The sequence below is a fragment of the Xiphias gladius genome, chromosome 23 (assembly GCF_016859285.1).
Source record: "Xiphias gladius isolate SHS-SW01 ecotype Sanya breed wild chromosome 23, ASM1685928v1, whole genome shotgun sequence".
Lineage (NCBI taxonomy): Eukaryota > Metazoa > Chordata > Actinopteri > Istiophoriformes > Xiphiidae > Xiphias > Xiphias gladius.
In genome coordinates this window covers 21349017-21370560 of record NC_053422.1, presented here as the reverse complement: position 1 = coordinate 21370560, position 21544 = coordinate 21349017, and the positions used below count along the sequence as shown (strand labels likewise).

The following is a 21544-nucleotide window of genomic DNA, read 5'->3' as shown; positions in this document are numbered from 1 at the left end:
GATGTCATTTTTTTCAATCGTTTGTGATATTTTATAAATTGGTTAATTGAGAAAATAATCTGTGATTAATCAATAATTAAAAAATATGTATATAGTCAGTTGCAGCTCTACTCTGTATATCCTTTTTTCTATTAGCTCACATTTTAGAGTTTTACACGTTTTTATAGTAAAAAAAAACAAAACAGAAACAATAACTAACTAAATAAATAAATAATAAATAAATAAATAAATAGATTTTTGTCTAGGCTTGGTCTTACACGTCATATTATTTTCTCCTGTAGTGTAAAAAACGTAGTTACAAATTCAGCCTGGTTTTGAAAATGTTTTGTCTACTGGTCACCACGATCCATAAATGATAGTCAACTGATTTTTTTTCTTTTCTTACTCCATTGTTATCCCCGCCCCCACGGACTGTCTGTTACGAGAAAATATTCGCAACACATAGCCGTTGCCCCACGTGTCTCGTAGCTGTTACACAAAAACATCACGAGTGGCTGGTGCAGCTGTGTTACAAATACAGCACATGGTAGCATTTGGTAGCAGCTCGTAGCGACGGACACCCCTCAGGCCCCAAACTCCGAGCTTGTTTGAATCCTCAGCCTACAAGTTAAAGTTGCACAGCTTTTAGTTTGGTAACTGTTAATTGTAATAGGCCGACAACTTTGAAGCCATTTGTCCTCGTACGAGGCTGTGAGCGAGCACCAAATTGCGAGTTTGAGGGCTTTTAAAAACCCCTTGTCCCACTCCGCCTGCAGCAGCTGTACAGAAGCTAGCATGTCGACCGGCTCAAACCAAGTTAAAAGTTGCCCCATCCCCACCAGGGTGCTCACCCTGAAGGACTGGTCCCAGCTACCCGACTGTTACAGCCAGACACCCGGGGGGACCCTCTTCTCCACCACGCCTGGAGGTAAGAACTGTGGAAATGCAAACTTCAAGAGCGCTGTGTTTTCTCTCAAGATAATGTGCTGTTTCATATTTAGTCCCACTTTTATTTCCTGAAAGGCGCCCACAACACAGAACTTTAAAGGACGCGTTAACTAACTTTTGTAGCTGTGGCTCAAGGGTTTACGTATACGTGCTGATATTCGCAGCGCCACAATAAGCTCTCGCGAGAAACTGCAAACTATACACGAAAGCTTAGAATAGCTGATGAAATATCGGATTATATCGTATTATGTAGTCGCCCTAAAACCGTGGAATAACCATATTAAAATGTGAGCAATTCTGAACCAGAAATAGTTTTAAAGTCGTTGCTCGCACTCTGCACAGTGACAGTTGGCTGCAGCCCAAATTGATGTCAACAAGTTTACCGTCGTGTCGATTTGGCAATCTGAACTTTTTTTTTCTTTTTTTTCTGCACAGCCGTTTGTCACTCTTGTTTGTCAATGTTACCAGCTTCAAATTAAAAGCACATCAATGCTGCAAAAAAAAAAAGGAAATGTATATCTTTCCATTGCTGATAGCGGAACAATAGCAGTAGCTTTGACCTACATTTTATATAAATAAAATAAAATAAATTGTACAACACACACAGGTCTGGGCAAACAGTCACTTGTTGCTGCATCAAAAACACTGGTTGTCTAAAGACAACAAGAGCTGTATAACCCGGGGCCATGTGATTTGACGAGGGTGTGTATGTCCAGCTGCCGGAGGAGCAAAGTGATTGGCCTCAGCAGAGGTGGAGGAGCTGGAGGCTGTCCCATCACCACTTTTCTGTGCTTTGCATTTAAGGAACAGTAGAGAACATTCTGTACAAGTTAAGAGGAGGAGGGAGAGGAAATGTCTAATGCATGGGGAGTAAGAGCAATATAGTTTGCATTCCAGCCCCTGCTCCTCACCCCAGTTTTTTTCTCCTTCCCCTCTGCTTTACTTTCCTTGGTCCAGGATGAACTGCTCACCACTGTTATTACATAACATGTTTTCCTTGTACAGTGGGTGAGCTGATGCTGTATGGAAGGGTTCAAACTCCAGTAGAGAATTATACAAGCAGCCAACCACTCCTTGACTCAGCCATGTCCTGGTCGAACTTATGACAACATGCTATTTGTGACACTGTTTTTGCTTGGAGTTGGTTTAGGTCCAAATGGTGACAGACATGAAGAGTGCCAAGTAGACATTAGATGTGCTAAGCTGTAGGGTTTGTGTTGTGCCTTAAGCTTAAATAATGTCACAGTTACAAGAAGACCTGAGAAAAGCCATCCTTGGATGCATACCTAAGTGTGCTGCATTTGCTGTCAATGTTCAATCTTTAACTCAGTCAGGGAAGAAAAATGTGGCTTTAATTTCAAGGCCTCTCGGTTCATAGAGAGAATGTTTTGTACTCTGATTTCCTAGAACTCACTGCAGCGGCAGCCCCCGCCCCCCTCCGCGCGCACGCAGAAACCCTTCTCTTTCCTCTCAAATCACCTCCAGTAGAGGATAATGATAATTGACTCCTCAGATATGTACCTTGATACAAAGGTGCTGCAGTAACAAGTAATATCATTTGATCCTGTAAAACCCCAGCATCTGGTTTGCTGTTTGACTTCAGAGCATTTATTTCACTTTGTGTCAGAAAGTGAGATTTGATGTTTGTTTACTCCAGGTCAGTAACTTTTTTTTATTTTTATTTAACCCCCCCCCCCCCCCCCTCATTCTTAAACACAGGTACCCGCATCATCTATGACAGGAAGTTTCTGTTGGATTGTCGAAACTCCCCTCTTGCCCGGACCCCCCCATGCTGTCTGCCCCAGATCCCAGGGGTAACTGTACCTGCTACACACCCCATGGGGAAATTGCAGGATCTCAAAGAGGAGGCTGAAGAGGAAGAGAAGGAAATTGCAGGTAAACACACCACTATACGGCTTATGTCTTCTCTAAACTTGACTAGATATATAGAGTGGAATAACTGTACAGATATACACATGGTCCAAAGTTCGTTTGTGTGTGTGAACACATAAAGATCTCATTACTAAAACACAACTGGATTCTGCAGCCTTGTCCATACATCTCATATTTTTTGTATTTTTGACATCAAAATGCAATGCACAATTTTGTAGTCTTATCCAATAAAAACTACACACATCAATTGCCGTATGCTCAGAATGCTTTTCCAGCTTAATGTGGTTTTCGTGAACTTGCAGCCCTTTTTTACCCTCCATGAGTCTTCATTTTATGTTAAGAGTTGTCGGCATGTGCTAAAACAGCAGATAGGTGCAGCATGTGTTCCTGCAGTGCCATACCTACATTTTTGCAGCACAGCAGTTGTGCTGTGTCGAGGACTGGGAGAGGAATGCTCAGTCATTATCACCATGTGTTAAGTCTTTCGGGGAATGCGCCTTCATAAGCATAACCAGGATTTTACCAACTTTAAAACTAGTCAAGTTGACAGTTATTATCTAGTTAAATATATCCAATCATCTAGCCATCCCTTTCCATTCCTATTGTCAAACTAAAGACCATGAGAATTAGAGTTGACCCCTTTTTACTCTCTCTCTTCTTGGTTAGTAAACACACAGGATGTGTCATGGGGATTGGATTTGCGATTTACACCTTTTTAGTCAAGCATTTGTTTTTTTTCTGTCAGTTATGAATTTATTGATAAGGGCTGTAGTTTGTCCCTTTCTCTGCAATTCATTAAGGTGTGGTCGTGCTTGGGGTGCAAACACAAATGTGCTGATTGTCATATCTCCCCTTTTTAACATGAACTCTCTCCTGTCTCTTTTTTTTTTTTTTTTTTAACAGATGACAACCAGTTTGAGATGGACATCTGAGCTCCAGTATTACCTCCTGTGGAGAGTTATTGGTTAAAACCCCTCCAAGGTCATTGCTGACCGTAATTCATTACATATAAAGCTTTTTTCTTTTTTTTTTTTTTCTTTTTTTAAATAAAAGCTTTTGAGAGCAACCGAAAAAAATGGTAAGTTATAAAACTGTAGGGTGTTTTTTACCCTAAAAAAAAAAATGTGTATGAAATGGGTTGATTGGTTGCTCACTCACTTCATAGCTATAGCAGGATTGAAAAAATCTGTTTTGATTTCATTTTTTTTTTTTAATCTTTTGTAAATAAGAAAGTTTACTATGTAGCCTATTTTTTAATTTGGGGGAATATAGGTTGATTACATTAAGACATGTAAAGTAGGGTTTTTCACTGCAGGCATCAGGTTTTGTTTTGTTTTTGTTTTTTTGTTTTTTTTTGTATTTCCCTCCCAAAAAGGAAGGCTAACTTTCTTTGTGATGGGCAGACAAGGGTCTCCTAATATTGGGGGTCAGGGCCTACAGAAAATCAGCTCCTACTCTGTTTTTGTATGGAGGGAGAGATGAATTGTAAATTTCAAATAAAGACAATTCAAACAGTCAAATTTTGTTTTTATTTGTCTTTTTTTCCCCCATAAATGTATAGGCCTGTCACATTTTGTTTTGAGTATTGTCTAGGACAGTGTTATTCATTGTATCTATGTTGTAAAGTGTAATAAAACCATTCAAGTATGCAATAATGTCTTCTCTATACTCTTTGTTTTGCCACTATTTTATCAGGGAACTGCATGCTGACATAAAGAGCTCAAACATGACCCATTTTAACATCTGGTCTATATGTCACACAAAGATGACACATTCATAGTAGGAAGGTTTTAACTGTTCATGTGTTTTGTTTTTTGTTTTTTATGACCTGAAGCTCAATACATGTGCTGTATGCTGTAAGAGTATACAGGCTCTGTGGTTAATGTCTGTTATGTACGCTCTTCAGAACTGTAAAGTGCGCAGTACATGGCTAAGGAACTATGTTTCAATTAATAAGATCTTGTCTGTTACAGCCTGATAAAGCTTTGTGTAATGGAGAAGGATGTGGCCACAGAAAACTATGTATTAATCACTTAATGAGGTGTATAACAATTTCATGTAAGGAGCGGTATGTTTTTGTGCACTGGTGGGGTGAACTCCCCCTCACACAGGCTGATAAAGTTGACAACATCCATGTTGAACTGATTAAACAGTGTAACAGTTGCTTTAGGCTAAGTTATTGGCATTAAGGTCAAACAGAAGCATACTTTGTTGCTCAAGATGGAATATAGAACTGGGAATTATCTTTAATGCATGAAGTCTCATAAAACAAAAGATATATCTCACGATAAACATTTTTCCTGATCATTGGAAGCAGCAGCTGGGATTTCAAAATACACCATTAGCACATGTTACTGACAATCCGAAGGCTAACCAGACCCATGTACACTGTTTATTCAGCCTCTCACAATGTATCAACAGGGTCAGGGCTAGGTATGCCTGCCTGTTCCAGACACTGATCTCCAGATTAGAAAGGCTGACTGTAGGAATAGGCCTGGTCTTAAGGAATGAGAGCAGCTGCAGCCCAAAGGCAAGACATTGAAACCACTCTGCAACGTGGGGGTGGGGGTGTGACACCTGCTGGTATTTGACCAGCCAGTTATCTCAGATATGAAATTGAGGATTTAGTGAGATATGTTGAGGTATAAATATTTGTTTCAGCAATGACTCCACGATTTGGATTTTTAAGCTGCAACTCTTGTCAAGGTATTTCTTCAGTGCAGTATTCAAGGGAGAACAGATTAGCAGGTCCCCATGTTTCATGCGGAAGTTCTAATGTAGGTCAGTCTGCTCAGATGTTCGATTCCCATGGCCTTTGCAGATGTGACTGGCAACCACTTTGCATTACACTTAAGCTAATAACTGACTCTGCAAGGAGGGTCTGATTTGTTGACTCTTATTTCATAATAAGACCAAAAGCATGTATAAACATGTGCTCATTGTTTGGTCCATTGCAGTTCTTTTGAGAACACGCAAAGTAAACTTGCTCTGTGCCATAGTGTTATTGTGCCAACAGCAAATACTGAACCAGTACAGCAGGATGATTAGATAACTTTTTGCCAAAAGTCAAGGTAATACTTATTCAGCCAACAGTTGGTGTGCATTTGGCTGTTTTTTGGCTGTAGAAAGTGCTGATTGACCTGTGTGTGCTGATTGAACAAGTGCACGTGAGAACTCGGCCACGTGCCAGGTGACTATGAAAAATACCACATGCTCCCAACATGTAGTTTTGAGGGATTTCCGCTCCGGCGACGGAGGAGATATAAAACTGAAAATGATACTGGAAAGTACTCCATAAAACCTTGCTGTCCTAGTGCATAGACAGACAGTGAGGAGTAGGTAAAAAGTTATTTCATCCATGTGCACATTGAGTGATGCACAGAGCCGGATGTAACCATCCCATATCCTAATCAGGCATGGGCAACAATGTACAGCTTTGATGTCCAGGGTAAGGTTGAGAGTGAGGGCAGCTATGCCAGAGGTACAGTATATAGAAATCACCATCGATAACGGACATTTGGCTGAGTCAGCACTTTTCACAAACACACAAGACTACTGTCTACTAAACCTTCCTTCACCTTCATCAACAAGTGTGCTGACACTTTTTGTTTGGATGGACCGATAATGGCCAATGATGACTGATGATATCATAAGGTACATCATAAGGTAAAGGGAAGGCTGATGGTCTGGCTAGAAATAGCCCTCTCGTGACTGAAAAGTGATGGCTAACAAGGAGGACTGAAAGTGAAATGACAAATGCACACATGCCATTGTGATTACGCAAAGTGTGCGAAATTTGACTTCCTTGTCCAGCTGCACTTTAGCACGACTACTACTCTGTAATTATTGTATATATCAACTTATATATATATTATATAAAACATGATTACTCATCGCTTAAATTGGATGTGACCGTCTTGTCAAATTTGGCCACATGGAATCGACTCTCAGGGTAAGCTTTTAATCACTGCTGCGCAGAGTTTGCCATTGGTCCTTTTTTTAATAATTATGAATTTATAAATGGGATTATGTCAAGAAATTCTTGTGGCAGGGGTAATCCATTGATCATGAGGGGAGGTTCATGCTAGAACATAAATCACTTGGCGTGTAACAGTGACACACAAGCCTGTCAGTAACTTTTTGGACAAGGTATCTGTCACTGAGCTAGCAGCAAAAGTGTCTGCAAAAGGCCATTTGACAAGGCTTATATCTAAAAATTGTATGCATTCTACAAACACCCAAATATTGTTATATTGTGTGCATGACAAAATATAATTAAACATATTTTAGAAGTAAAAATAGTCATGATTTCAAAGTAAAAGAAGACAAAGTATATAGCGCGGCTTAAACGCAACTCACACATTATATGCTATTTGGATCAGATATCCAAATAGTGACCGTAAAAGTTCTCTTTGCCTCTGATCCTGAAATGCTTCACTTTGGCTTATGGAAAAGCAGACAGCGGTTTAATCGCCATACAGTAGAGTCCATGAAATGTTGTTTTGGCAAATATCAGCCTTGTACCACGGGAAACAACTTCCCTTCACCACCCTGCCTTCCATCTGAGGTTAAATGAACCCTTGTAAACTTGCTCCATTGCCCTTTCCCGTAGGCAGAATATCCCCCCTTTTCATCTGCTCGACCCTCCCTTACCCCCTGCTCCCCTTCCTGTTTTCCTGTAAGAGGGCTGTGTCGAGTTGGGCTGGTCGACGAGACCCTATTTTTGTCAGCTGCTCCTGCTGAAGCCGATAGTACTGGCTCGGGCTGAATTGCTGGGGGGACGATGTAAACAGACACTCAAACACGTGGACTCCTTGGTCACATCCATCATTACGGGGAGGGGACAGGGGCTGAAGAGGGCTGCTTGTTTGTCTCATAAATGAACATACATACACATACCTACATTTACATTACATTTTCTTTAAAGTTTACATTGCAGGAAATCAGCCAATTGTTTTACAGAGTGACTTTTGCCGAGTACACCCGTAAAATAATATTCAACTCCTAGATCACTGCTGTACTAAATTAGATCTGAGACACAAGCTGTTTAATAGTTTCTTGGATTACATTAGGTTCATGTAGTGTTTCAAAACAAGTACATTTCCTCATTAGTGCAACCAATTTAGTTATTAGAAATTAAGTTTGCAATATAAAACCTTTAGACATTTTTAAAAAATTTGTACTTAATATTTGAAGTGTTCTTCAAATATTAAGTACGATTACCTATTGTAGATACCCATTGCACATTGTTTTCTTCATTTTCTCATTAAAGCCTACACTGAAGACAATATTTGGCCCTTCTCACTATGCGATAGTTTAAGAATTAGAATGCAGAGTACTCTCTGTTGCCATGTAATTGGGTCAGTCTTTGGATAAAGTTTGTTATTCCTTTGCTGTTTTGTTTGTTGCACAATCTCTGATATGCCTCAAAAGACAAAATCAGATCAGTATTTTTAAAGCTGCTGCCATGCTAGTGCTTAATGCACCACCAGTGATAGTGCCTCTCATCATCTTTTCCATGCATAGCTTTGTATTAGCTGTAAGTAGAGCTTAGTGTGTATATGTCAGAGGTCAGGTTCCTGTTTCTCAGGGGCACCACTGGTCTACAAGTCTGTCGGTTGATATACAGCAGATTACCATTTGTATATACCCGTTGTGCAAGCCTTATCACATGTTGCTGCACAGCCTGGTATCACCTTGTAGAATAGGGACGATTTCCTTTTAAGTTCCACTGTCAATGGCAGCTGTCGTGCTGGCTGGCTGCTGGTATGCTACTATGTTCATACTGTACTCATTTAATGTCATGTCTAACGGCGGAACTGAGATGAAGTTTCACAACCCTGTCTCCCAGTCCTACCACCGCTTCGTGTCTGTTTGGTACATATGCATGGGTGTGTTTATTTGACACTATAGTTGTTAGTTACTTTACAGATTAATAATAAATATACAATTTGTTAGAGATGAACTACTAATTTGATCATATATACATATACATATGTGGATCTATCTATCTATCTATCTATCTATCTATCTATCTATCAATCTATCTATCATATATATATATATATGTATATAACAATCTGGTAATTTCAAGCAAATATACTAGCCTACATCAAAACAAAACAGTTTTACTTTGACGTCTCGAGTGCAAGAAACTGCCTCTACCACGACTCAGAGGAAAACATACTGGGAAGAGTCTGACCTCTGCTGGGAGAAAACCAGTAATGCACCTTAGCCAAACAGGTGTACTGTTGCAAACAGAAGGGCACCGAATATTTTTTCATATTTATAAATAATTCTAATTATATTATTTAAAAAAAAATGTTTTTGATAACGTGTAAGAGCTGCCAGGTTTTGGTGCACGTAATAAAATCAATAATCAAATTCCAAGGGCGACAGTAACAGGTCACTGGGTAATGATTAACGTTTAGTCAGTCACGTCAGCTACTCCCCCCTCCACGTAGTCAGTTCGTACATCGGTGATGTAGGTCTTTTCAATCTGTCATCTAGTCAGATGATCAGGAGTCGTTGCTTTTCCCTGACGTCCCTCTGGTCATCGCTCTGGCTTTCGATTGGACGCCGGGGGCAGCCGGGCTGTCGCAGCAGCCAATCCCGTCCTTTGTTGCCCGCCAGCACTACCCGTGTCGTACCCTTCAAACGACGTCACGTCCCGCAAACGCGACACGGATTGGGTTTCCGGAGGCGAGAGGGTCGTCATTGCAGTGAAAATAGTGATAAACACTGGAGACAGAAGGAGTTTCTTTCTAAACAGACACTGCTGCTATTTACATCAGACGGGATTATTATTTATTCTAAGGTAGGTGGTCCACACACGTCTGGAAGTCTTTTTATGTGTTAAGGAGCCTCGTCATCATCAACTTGGTGGGGCTGGAAAACTAGTGGGTTGTGGCCTGAAGGTGCCGGTTTATGTTAGCAGTTTAATATTTCTTAAACGTTATATTCATAACCTAACCTAATGTCGGAATGTCGACGTGAAAATACACTTGTACTACTGCCAATATTAATACTAATAAAAGCAGATATGCTTATATTAGCTAATAACTAGCTTAATTGGCGAACTCAAATGAGTTTTATGAGGCTAAATGTCACCTTTGTTTGTATCAAGAAAGGTTTTGCTTACTGCCATGTGAATTCTATATTTTTTGGTCGCATTTTGTTGTTTGTCGTGACTTAGCTCACTCTATTTGTTTGCCTATGTGTGCGTTTTCTTGAGAGGGGGTTCTGTTTCGGATTCATCTTAATTAGGTCCAATGGGTGTCTTTAGAGATACTACGCGTCTTAGTATTGTGATGACTCTACACGTAGAGGATTTAAACATTGGCTGCCAGGCTACAAGAGCTGCTGTTTAACAATGGATATTTACAGCTTTTGTAAACATAGATTCATTACAATGAAGCTCTCTTTATATAAACTAGGCCGACATAAACAAGTTCTTCATGTCTGCCTTTTTTAGGCCATCATTTTAGGGATGAAACTAAGAAATTAATGTGTTAATGTGTCATATTTCTACTGGACATATTACTTTAAAGTTGACATCACATGGTTAGATTAACTAGTACATTTCCTGTTTAAATTTACATGAAAATCAAAGGGGCATTTGCATGAACTCAACAGCACCGGATATTAGCAGCCCTAAGTGGCTTTTACAAAGTTTAATTTAGATTTATTTGATCAGATACCTAATTTTTTCCCTTCTTGAGTCTACAGTGGTATTTTTTTTTTATTTAGGTCAATAAATTTGAGCCAGTTGAGTGGCTTTTTATTGTAAATTTTTTAATGCTGCTATTATAATAACACATTTGTGAGTGTACTGACTGCGCCTTAGTCCTTTGTCAATATGTACAAAGCCATTAGGTTCAGAAGCATGTAATGGATTGAGAGACGTCTCAGGTGCACTGTCCATCTGTGTGTCTGTGTCTGTATGTTATATTAACACAATGATGTTGTTGTGGAAACATTGTGTTAGGTCACTCAGTTAATCTTGCAGTCAAACGGGGGAAAAAAAACAAATGACACCTGCAAATCAGGATACACTCATACAGTAAACTCACACACATACTGTGCAAGCCTACTTATGAGTCAAGACCTGTAAATCATTCCTAGAACTTTATCTGATACCAAAGACTAGTTGAAGTTAATATGGGTACAATAAAGGCAAAGTATGCTACAAGGTGAACTTTGATTCTTTATACATTCTTAGTGGTGTCAGATTACAGATTATCTGTGAATTCCCTTTGAAAGAAGCTTTTTCTCAGTATTTAGCTAGTAATGTAACACTCTGTAATCACAAATGATTAGGAGCTGGAACAATGGTCCAACAGTCGTCGAAGAAGCCTCCCTGTTTACAGGGAGAAAGACACATTTGTTAATTGTGTTATTTTATTACTCCGTGTTGCCTTAAGGTACAACACAAACAATTCACCAGGGATCATTCTGTTCCTCCTGGAGCATGGTAACCATAGTTACAGAGGCCTTGCCATCTGCCAGTTGTGTTAAGAACACATTCAGGTGGTGAAATGTCCAGCCATCTTTTGAAAAACACTGCGCAGAGAAGCTCATTGCTGAAGTTGAGGCAGGACTTAGTAATCATGTTTTACTACAACGTTAGCAGTGGTATTCCTTCCAATTCCACTTTGGTTTGTTTAAACCTACACTCTCACATTATTTAGAAATTTGTAGGAAATGTACTCAGTGTCTTATCTTCAGGTACAACACTACCCAAGAGCCACCCTTAAACCTTGTTACTAATGTTTTTACCAAATTAGGTAATGAAAGAGAAAGAAAATGAGTCATCATACTTTGAATTTGACAAATACAATATTATTGTTTCCAAAAGTGATAACAAGTCCAGGTAATGGCATTTGCAACCACTATTGTGTGTACCATTGTGAAAAATGCTTCTGGACACGATTAAGCATACGGCTACTGCATTGCTTTATTATAGACAAAAGATTGGATGTGGATAGCTACAGTGACTGAGAAAAAGGAGTTTGAGTGCTATTTAGAGGTTCTACATGGAGAACTGAAACTGCTACAAGGAGAACTGAAACTCCGTTAGGCCTCTTTCCTTTGTTGTGGCTGTTCTGCATGAGCAAATCCAGTGATGATGGTTAGCATGACTGTCGTGATGGACCTGGATCTTCCTCATCAGAAGCCATTAGTGGTCGGCTGGGAAATGCACCTCCTACTCACGAAGTCGAGGAGTGGACAAATAACCTCTTGACACTGAGCTGATCACAAACATTTGTTGTACTTTCAGATAGGCTTAAAGATTAAAACTGTTTCTGGATTGGCGACGGCAGACGGAATGGTTCCTTAAATCAGCTTTCTTATGTTAGGTTCACACACCCCACAGAAATACAATATGAATGTGTGAAGGGTGAAGATACAACCAGTGCTGGCCTGTACAGTTACTGCAGTGTCTCTCTCCCCTTCTCTTTCCCATGATTCAATTGATTAGCTTCACCCAGCACACTGTGACGCAGCCTCCATTTGTAAAGTCTGTTTGTGAACAGTAACATAATGATGCTTACCTCATGTAGGGCTGATGTGGGTTGTGATTGACCATTGACTCATAAGACATGCTCAATAAAACATCAAATAATATGCTGTGCTTATCTTTCCTGTGGGGCTGTGGAGCCCATGTTAGTTTACAATATGAGTCTGCAAAAGCATGAATCGCCAGGAGATGGGTGTATGTTCTGTGTACTTTTCTGTACTGGGACACAGTTGCATCATTTTTGTGCCTGTCTGAAAATGTTGTGCTCTTATAGGGGGACTCATGGGGGATTTCATTGCCTAATGTGACTCTTGAGGCTGAATTACACACACATGCGTGGACACACACTCACACAATTTTTTACATGGTCCACAATACCACACATTGATCTGACCTCTTACTTTTATTAAACAAAACAGAATTAAGACACATTTACGCCTATAAATATAAAAACTGTGATGAACTGTTATAAAAGCTTTGCAGTACAAGAACATGAATCCTACTTTCCTCAAATAACAAAGCCATCAAAATCTTGTTGGTTGAAAATGCTTTATTTTTGTCTTCTGCACCTCGATTTCATTTAATTTTATTTTGATCCCAATTAGTCTCAACCAATACCAGATAACCATTTAATAACCCCAAAATGTATAGGAAAACAAACATGATGGACTAATTTCTAAAATGTGATATGTGACATTGGTACCGGGTATTGACCTGCAGTATTTTGTATTCACCCCCCGTTTGATATTACCACTAGTATTAATATGTACATAGGATGCACATCTTCTGTCTTCGGTGTGTCACTTTGCAGACTAATTGAAATTAGAAAAGTGCCATTATATATACCATCACTTCTTTTTTTTCTTGTTTTTCAGGTGACAGTTAAACCCAAAGATGAATTTTGAGCAGCCCCCTCCGTACCCTGGCAGCGGCCCAACTGCTCCAGGCTACCCGGCCCAGGGCCCACCTCCACAAGGCTACCCGCCTCAGGGTTATCCTCAACAGGGATACCCTGTGAACATGGAGCAGCCCAATCCTGCATACCCTAACTACCCTGCTGGACCAGTGGGCCCCGGAGGTCCTTATCCCGGCCAAGGACAGCCTCCTTATCATGGATACCCTGGACAACCACAGTTTGGCTGGCAGGGGGGACCTGCTCCTGGACCTATGTATGGGGAGGCTCCCAAAAACACAGGTGAATGATAACACACATCAGAGATTGATGCAAATATGTACATTATTCATTGTGGTGTCAGAACAGAATGGTTGGAGGACCCCTGATAATATGAGAAATACTACGGTGAATGGCATGTTGACTGGGTATAGGGCTACATTGGGATCTCAACGGACTGCTACAGACCTGCAATGCGGGGGTCACATGACCAAATCAGCAGTACAACATGCTAGCTAATGTGCTAATCTGCATGTTTACTGCAGCCTGAGCATTAAGAAAGACTTTGGGTTTGAGCATGTTGTTTTAATTTTTTAAATTTTTTTAAATGTTACATTGGACACATTTCATTCGGAAATTGTTATTCAAAATGCTGTTTGTTGTACAGTGGCATTGGCTTCATTATCTGAAATTTCTCCAGACAGACAGTTTGAGCAGAGTTGGTGATAGTCTTTTGCTTTGCAGAATCTGAGGCTAAATTCTTTGATGACAGAATATGGAAAGTACTTTATATAGAAGGGATCCTTACAAGTTGTTTTCAAAATCGAATCAACCAGACCTTACTGTAATGTCATACAGAGGAGAGAGGCGTCTTACTCGTTTTTAAAGTGTTTATCCCGTAATCGGCTTTAAATTTAAAAATGTTTGCATTTTTCAAATCATTATTTTCACGACTAAATAGAGGTGAAAGAATAAAGAAATGTGGCAGGTTTATTAACAAGCTGCAAAGTTTTTCCTTTTGCTGTAAAGAGTTTTACTAACTTTCCTAGGACAGATGTGTGTTTACCTTCTTCCACAGTACCATAAATGAGCTTGCTGTCACCTATGGCTGTCTCTAATGGTCACGTGACCCTCACTTTGCAGGTTCGAGCAGTTGATTGAGACTCTTCCGATCAGGCATTTTTCATCGATTAAATATCATAGTAGATAAACCACAGATTTAAATAATACAAACGATGATGGCTGCATTCCCTTTAGATGCTTAAATTTCTGGGTCCCGGCATTGTTCATGCTGGCTCACTGTCACACTGCCATGGCTTACTGGGACACTTGAATAGAATAGAGCCATCGATCATGTTTTTAGTAACACCTGTGCTTTTCCTACTATGACAAGTCAAAATGTCGTCTTTGAAAAACCTCTATTATTTTCATTAACAATTAATCTGCCACTTATTCTCCAGATTAATTGATTATTTGTTTGGTTTATAATTGTCAGAAAATAGAGAAAAATGCCTGTCAAAATTTCTTAAAGCCCAAGGTGATGTCTTCGAATCGCTTTTTAGTCTGCCATGCAGTCCAAAACACAAAGATATTTACTATACAATGAGATAAAACAGGGACAGGCAGAAAATCCTCGCAGTTGAGAAGCCGGAACCATTAAATGCATGGCATTTTTGCTTGAAAAATTACTTTGATACTACTAATTGATTATTAGAATAATTGTTATTGATTATCTCATCAATTAATTGACAAATTGTTTCAGCTCTATCTTGGACTGTAAAATGCTAAAACTGTTAATATGTAGAGTAAGCTATTAAGGATACAAAAGTGTGAAGTCAAGCCAGGTTTAAGATAAAATGTGTGTTAATGCAGTAGCACGCCCCAACTGAGCATCCAGAATAAACTGTAGCAAAAACTGTGAAACAAAAAGCACACTGTAAAATATTCAGAATGAATATGCAAAGAGAACAGTCTTGCTTTCGGAGTAGACAATTATCACTTTTATGTTTTAAAGCAAGCAGGAAGGTGTTACCACTCCTGTAACTGACTTAAGATAAATGTTTTCTGATTGATTTAAAAGGAGAGTGTTCTGCAGTCGAGATTTGTGCTGTGAGTCATTTTGATAGTGCTGTTCATTTTAAAATATTGGCCAATCATTAACCAGTTCTCTGTTATACTATTATCAGAGCTCAGTGTGATAAGTGCTCAGCTAGCTTTACTTAATCTATTGACCAGGAGCAGGTCACCTTAGTAACACATTCACCTATGTCATGATTCAATGCACCTGGCTGTTAAAAGCAGGATGATTGTTTCCTTCCACATACTGTAAATGATTAATCACAAACACAAGGAAGGGGAGACGTATTCATTCAGGCCTGTTGTTTGACTTGCTTTTTTGTGTGTGTCTGGAACAGATGGTAAACCTCACATACGGGTAACATATGTGAGGTTTATATATTTTACATGACTAATTTAGATACATTGATGAAGGTGAGATAAAGCCACTGCTGTACATGTAAATAAAAGGGAAATGCCTTGTTGGGGCACAGAGGTGTGTCATTTGCTTAGTGATACCTCAAAGTGGTGCTAATGTTACTCAACTCTAACACTGTCTGGTCATGATTCTGGGCTGCTACGGTATTACCATGGAGATGGGCCTCCCATGAGGAACATAATTAGAGGAAAATCATAGCAGCCATGGTTACACTTGATCTCCCTGCTGGTGTTTTGTGCAATTTTAGAAAAGGAAACACTAATTTCTTTTCATTCTTTTGCCTTCTCCTGTATCTCTCCTTGCCAACCCTTCCCGGCTCTTCTCTTCTATCCTCCTACACTTCTCTGTCTTTCTTCCTCTGCAGTGTACGTGGTGGAAGACAGGAGAAGAGACGACACAGGAGACACATGCCTAACAGCCTGCTGGACAGCTCTGTGTTGCTGCTGTCTCTGGGACATGCTGACATAACGCTCTTCACCAACTGGTCCCATCCATTACTTCCTTGCCCCCATTTCTGTGCCTTGAACCCCATCACCCTTTCCCCCTATCTGCCTTTAACCTTGCACTCCCTCCAAACTACCCCTCCATTTCTTCCACATGTCTTTTGCTCGTCTATAAATAAAACCCTCAATCCCATATGGAAGTCTCTTCCCAGGGCCACCCACTCTACCTTGATGTGAAACCCTCAGCACTGACTGACTGACTGACCCTGTCCAGGGGCTACTCTGTAGCAGCTTGTAACTGAGCTTCTAAACATAACCTGCATCTCAGGCTCTAATCACACACCTACACACAACAGGCAGCACACAAACAGACAAGGTACAGTAGATACACAAAAACACATACACACACATACAGTATACTTGGATCTCAGGCTCATCTAGTTGTGATGCTCTTTGGCACTTTATGATGATTACCTCTGTAAGATACTACTCCTGCCTGCCCTTCCAACCACCTCCAACCCTCCCTAAAACCCTTCAGCTATGCTACTTACCCTGCCCAAGGACTACCCGTTATCCCGGAACCCAGGTATCCCAAAGGCCACTAAAACCACTTGCTACTAATGAGCCAGAGGGTGCTCTTAAGAAGCTCATGCTTGAAACATACCCCCATCGTTTGCACACAAGCTGTTTTTGCCGACGTACGTCTTCAGGTGGAATCACATGACAATAAATGGAATGCATTTTTAAAGATGACAGTGATTTATGTTTGATTACTGTCCACATTCAATGGCCACAATGTTTTGTTTTTTTTCATGGTGATCTTACTAGGAAAAATTATTCCAATATTATTTTTATGACATACCTTGGAGATAAAACTAAAAATATGAAAAAAAAAAAAGTTGTGATTGCTTAACTGAAATACTAAATGACCCGTTTGCTTTAGATGAGAATCTTGCATTAAAATAATTTATTCCCATGAAATGGAAGGCTTCATGATTTGTGTTTATTTTGGGGATTGCGGCAGTATTCGCGTGTGAGCGCTGTGTGGGAGGTTAAAGTAGAGTAGGAAGTATAGATCAGTATACTGTTGCAGTCTGGGCCTGGTTGGATCAATTCAGCTTTTTATAACAGCCGCTAGTTCGGGATCTTGGTTGCAACATGGCTGCCTGCCTGATGCATTAACAACATGTTTCACAAAAGTGAAGCTAAGTGAAAGTGAATCACTGGAGAGACGATTTTACATAAAATGGACAAGGGAATAAATCACCAGACGAGTCATGGCTTTCCAATGCACACTACCTTAAAGGCAGTGGTGGAAAAATACATTTACTCAAGCGCTGTATAGTTTTGATGTACTTTACTTGAGTATTTGTCATTTATGCCTCCTAATATTTTTACAATTCAGAGGGAAATACTGTACTTTTTACTCCTCTACATTTATCTGATTGGTACAGTAACTAGTTACTTTTCAGATTAAACATTTAAACACAAAACAAGGGAGCAGTTTCTAAAATATGATGCATTTTTATAAATTCAACTAATATTAAGAAATAAAAATGAACCCCATCTTGACCACCTACAACACTAATGTACTGTCTGCATTTTAACACTTACATGGGTCATTCTGCATAATGAATAATCAAGTACTTCTTGCTAACTTCTGTACTTGAGTAAATTTTAAATGCAGAACTGTTACACATAATGGATAGTGTGGTACTGCTACTTAGAGCTGTAGAAACTGGTTGTAATTAGTCACTTCCAGGCAGCGGAAACGGGCTGTGAAAACCACATTGCCACATTATCACATTTTAAGTTGATCTGGCAGATGTGTTAGCAAAATGTTGGTAGTTACAAATCCAGCACACACGAAGAAACATTTAACTTTCATTTGGAGTCCTGTCCATGGCCACTTGGTGAATGTAAGTACAGGATTCACCTGCCTTTTAGCTCCGTTTTTCGTCTCTACAACCCATGAGAATAAACTGGAAAGTGCTGCCTGCTGTGGCCGAAAACCACTGTGAGATTAAAATTGAAACAGCGAAGTTGACAGCGGTCAACATCCTAAAAAAAAAAGAAGTAGTTCACAACCTTAAAAGCAGAAAGCACAGGTGTTTATAACATTAAAAAAGGCTCGGCTTTATCAAGTGTCCAGTAAGACATGCCAGTGAGCCAGCATGCACAATGCCAGGACCCAGGAACCAACTCACCTAAATAAAGTTATAAATGTGCTTTCCCTGCCGTTACGTGCCAAAATGTCTGCTGTGAAAAAGGTCTACTCTCTATTCGTTCATCACTGCAAGCGACTCCTTTCACATTTAATCCATTGTTATAACGATATTGATTATAGAAACTTAAACCTTTTCCGCCGCTTCTGAAAGCCGATGAGCTACTTAAATTCAATAGAATAGAGTAAAATTATCCCAGGAAAAAATAGTTAGCATTTGGAGTTACATCTTAATGGCCACTTAAAAGCACATTAGAATCAATGAACAACATTGGACCCCATGTATGTGTTTAGTACTGTAAGCAATACGTTTGGAGTGAGGAGAAGTATGGTTGTGGGTGGCTGTTTACTGGTATGCAATTAAGACATTGGTGTCATTTATGTATTAATTTTTTCAATGAAGAATATCTGAAGCAAAAATAAGCTTTACCAGTGAGGTGGATGCACGAGTACCACAGAAGAATAAAAATTCAGCCTGTTTTAAACAATGGAGCTATACCAACAACACTCCAGAGGTTGCTTTGAAATGCAACTAATATGAATGTATGTCATTCACGTCTGGTGGAATTTATTACTGTAACATCAATAGTCTTCAAATACAAAAATGAGATGAAAGTGAACTACACGGTGCTCAGATGAAGTAAACAATTATGTTTTATTGATAAGGTTCTCAGAAGAGTCTCGTCTCAGTGAATGTATAAGAATCATCCTTTGATAATACTGATTTGGTACATTATGACATCCAGCACGAGTCTCTTCACAGTGAGAGGGATCCATTACTGCTACTGCTGTTGGGATCTAGGACAGAAACATCTCTGCTTCCAAACAGAAAAAAAAAAAAAAAAACAGTCAAAAACAACAAACTGGGGATTGATATTGTAGATATGGAATATTAGTGTGCCACAAAACTCTAGAGTAGTAAGACCAGCTAAAGATTTTGCACATTACAAGCCACTTCCTCTTAGAAATATAAAACTTGATATTCTGAACAATATTCTACTGTGCTGCATAAAGGTAGGTCTATACACTGTACATCGAAATATACTTCGAAAAAACAGATTTCACAGTTTTAAAGACTTTATTTAAAGTATAAACCGTTTTTTTTAAAACACTTTATTACATAAATTATTCTTTTTGAGAGTGACTATTATTTGCCCTGGCAGCAAAATGAAATTAATACAAAAACAAAATGAACATTTCTTACATATTTTACAAAAGAAAATAAACTCATCCATTAATGTTCCTTCGAATAGAACTGGTGACTCATTCATGATTGTCATATAGTACTAAGAATAAATAAATAAAAAAGAATAAAATAAAATAAATACCAACTTAGCATGTTTTCCGGACTCTGTGAGTGGTGTGTTTGATCGTTCTGTACAGAAGTGCCTTGGTGAAAGTCTCACAATTCTACCGCGACTGAAACGTACAAAACTACGGCATCTACAGTATACGCAACATCCTGAAATTTAGTGTAGTCAGACACATATGTAGTAATATGATTCTTCTCCCCATCTCAAAATAAACAATGCTGTGTGATACCACTGTCCACAAATATAGCCATCACTTTTTTTGACTTGGTTTTTTTAAAAAGTTTATTTTCTAGTCCTTTAACAGCTTGGATTTGTTCAAGGATGCCGTTAGCTTGTGTGTTGCTTGGTTGGATGTGCGCTGCCTCAGCAGCAGAGGACTGGTCCGTGGTGGACAATGGGAGGCCTGAGACAGGGAGACAACTCATAGTATTGGACAACCTTTTTAACTTTGCCTTGTCTGTGGCTGTTTTATGACGTCCTCTGTCGATGTGTAGTTGTAATGGCTGCTGTCTGGAGTGGCTTTGTCTCCACTTTGGTCCCTTTGCCTTCAGTGTCTATTAGAGACAGACAAGCCTTCACTGCAGATGCCAGCACAGTACAACTCCACTGTGTGTTCAGTAGCTGTCATGGCCGCTCTCAGTGTGACCCAAAAAATGTGGGCGAAAATATCACTATCTTTTTTAAAAAGGGGAATCTTTTTATTCATTAAGCAACAGTTCTTAAAGTTCTTCAGTGCTTTTTCAGTTGTTTAGAGTTTTTTCAAAAAAAAAACAAAAACGTTTGACTAAACTTTAATTTTTTTGCCTACGGCAGTAAAATTAATAATATGTTTTCGGATAAGTCATTCTTTTCAAAAGTCCCTGCAGCGTTCCGTGAGTAACCCCATTTGTTGGTTAATTCTCCATGGGTTTTGAGAGGAGTAGGGTTGAGGAGGCTGGGTAGGAAAAAGGAGCAGGATTTAGATAAGTGAAAGTGGGAGAGAGGGAAGAGTCTGCCCTTCAAGCAAGTTCAGGTGGGCTGTTACCTCTTGCCCATCTCATTCTGTCTGAGGAATTGGATGTTGTTGCTGCTGTCAGCCAGTTCTGGATACTGCTCCACAGGCAGTACATAGTAGCCGTCGTAGCCCTGTACTCTACCTGTTGTCAGGAGCTGCTGTCGCTCCCCCTCCGTCCAGAGGCGACTGCCTCCCTTCCCATCTCTGGCCCTCTGTTGTTCCTTGGCCCAGGCCCCAGCCAAGGCTCTCTGCCTGGCCAGCTCCAACAGTCTTACCTTCTCTTCATCCACCACGTCCACAGCCAGCCCGTACCGAACACTCAGCACTAATGACGGAACTGCAAACTCTACAGTCACTCCTCTTCTTGACCGGCCACTCACTGTAACATTGATACCGCTCTCCAGTGACTTACGCCCATTTGTAAGCCCCAGGGCCAACAGGTCACTGTCAGCAGAGCCGACTTTTACAAAGTAGTGACAGTCATTCCCGTCCTGTGTGTAATGGGTGCCTTCAAGGTACTGGGCGCCATTGAGCACCAGAGCCACTTTGCGGCTGTCATCACTGGCCAAAGCTGACACACCAGCCACCACTCGGCCCTCCTTCAATGCTAGCATTACTCCTCGACCTATTATGGGGGTGCTGGTGCCAAACCAGTGACCCGGCTTGTCCTTTCGCCTGCGACGTTCTTTGTTGAGGAGACGACCCTCCAGGGCCATGAAAGCTTGGTTGTGACGCTCTGCTGCCTGTTGCACACCAGTGATGAGCTTCATGGAAAATTTGGATACAGTGTTAACATAAAAATTTATCACAGAAGATAAATCTCTATAATAGGGTTACTACTGGA

At 39.9% G+C, this 21544-nt stretch overlaps 3 protein-coding genes across 4 annotated transcripts in view; 2 read left to right on the top strand and 1 right to left on the bottom strand.

The window, feature by feature from the left end:
* Positions 1-466: 466 nt before the first annotated feature.
* On the top strand, positions 467-4340 carry eif4ebp3l (eukaryotic translation initiation factor 4E binding protein 3, like). Its single transcript, XM_040120820.1, has 3 exons — positions 467-907; positions 2647-2823; positions 3724-4340. The coding sequence occupies exons 1-3, from the start codon at positions 775-777 to the stop codon at positions 3750-3752; spliced, it is 339 nt and encodes a 112-aa protein (XP_039976754.1). The 5' UTR covers positions 467-774; the 3' UTR covers positions 3753-4340.
* Positions 4341-9446: 5106 nt separating this feature from the next.
* On the top strand, positions 9447-16922 carry zgc:165573 (cysteine-rich and transmembrane domain-containing protein 1). Its single transcript, XM_040120435.1, has 3 exons — positions 9447-9637; positions 13216-13535; positions 16091-16922. The coding sequence occupies exons 2-3, from the start codon at positions 13235-13237 to the stop codon at positions 16192-16194; spliced, it is 405 nt and encodes a 134-aa protein (XP_039976369.1). The 5' UTR covers positions 9447-9637; positions 13216-13234; the 3' UTR covers positions 16195-16922.
* Positions 16923-19553: 2631 nt separating this feature from the next.
* Positions 19554-21544, bottom strand: part of tenm2 (teneurin transmembrane protein 2) — a 154793-nt gene continuing 152802 nt past the window's right edge. For both annotated transcript variants that reach the window (XM_040120615.1, XM_040120614.1), the window contains exon 35: positions 19554-21464. In XM_040120615.1, coding sequence (XP_039976549.1) covers positions 20727-21464 — 738 coding nt within the window. In that variant the 3' untranslated portion in view covers positions 19554-20726. The remainder of the gene's footprint in view (positions 21465-21544) is intronic.

Bases quoted from the DNA above. Each gene is read 5' to 3' on its own strand.
- eif4ebp3l (XM_040120820.1), top strand. From the start codon at position 775: ATGTCGACCGGCTCAAACCAAGTTAAAAGTTGCCCCATCCCCACCAGG. The intron at 908-2,646 runs GTAAGAACTGTG...TCTTAAACACAG, and splicing joins CTTCTCCACCACGCCTGGAG to GTACCCGCATCATCTATGAC. The intron at 2,824-3,723 runs GTAAACACACCA...TTTTTTTAACAG, and splicing joins GGAAGAGAAGGAAATTGCAG to ATGACAACCAGTTTGAGATG.
- zgc:165573 (XM_040120435.1), top strand. From the start codon at position 13,235: ATGAATTTTGAGCAGCCCCCTCCGTACCCTGGCAGCGGCCCAACTGCT. The intron at 13,536-16,090 runs GTGAATGATAAC...CTTCCTCTGCAG, and splicing joins GGAGGCTCCCAAAAACACAG to TGTACGTGGTGGAAGACAGG.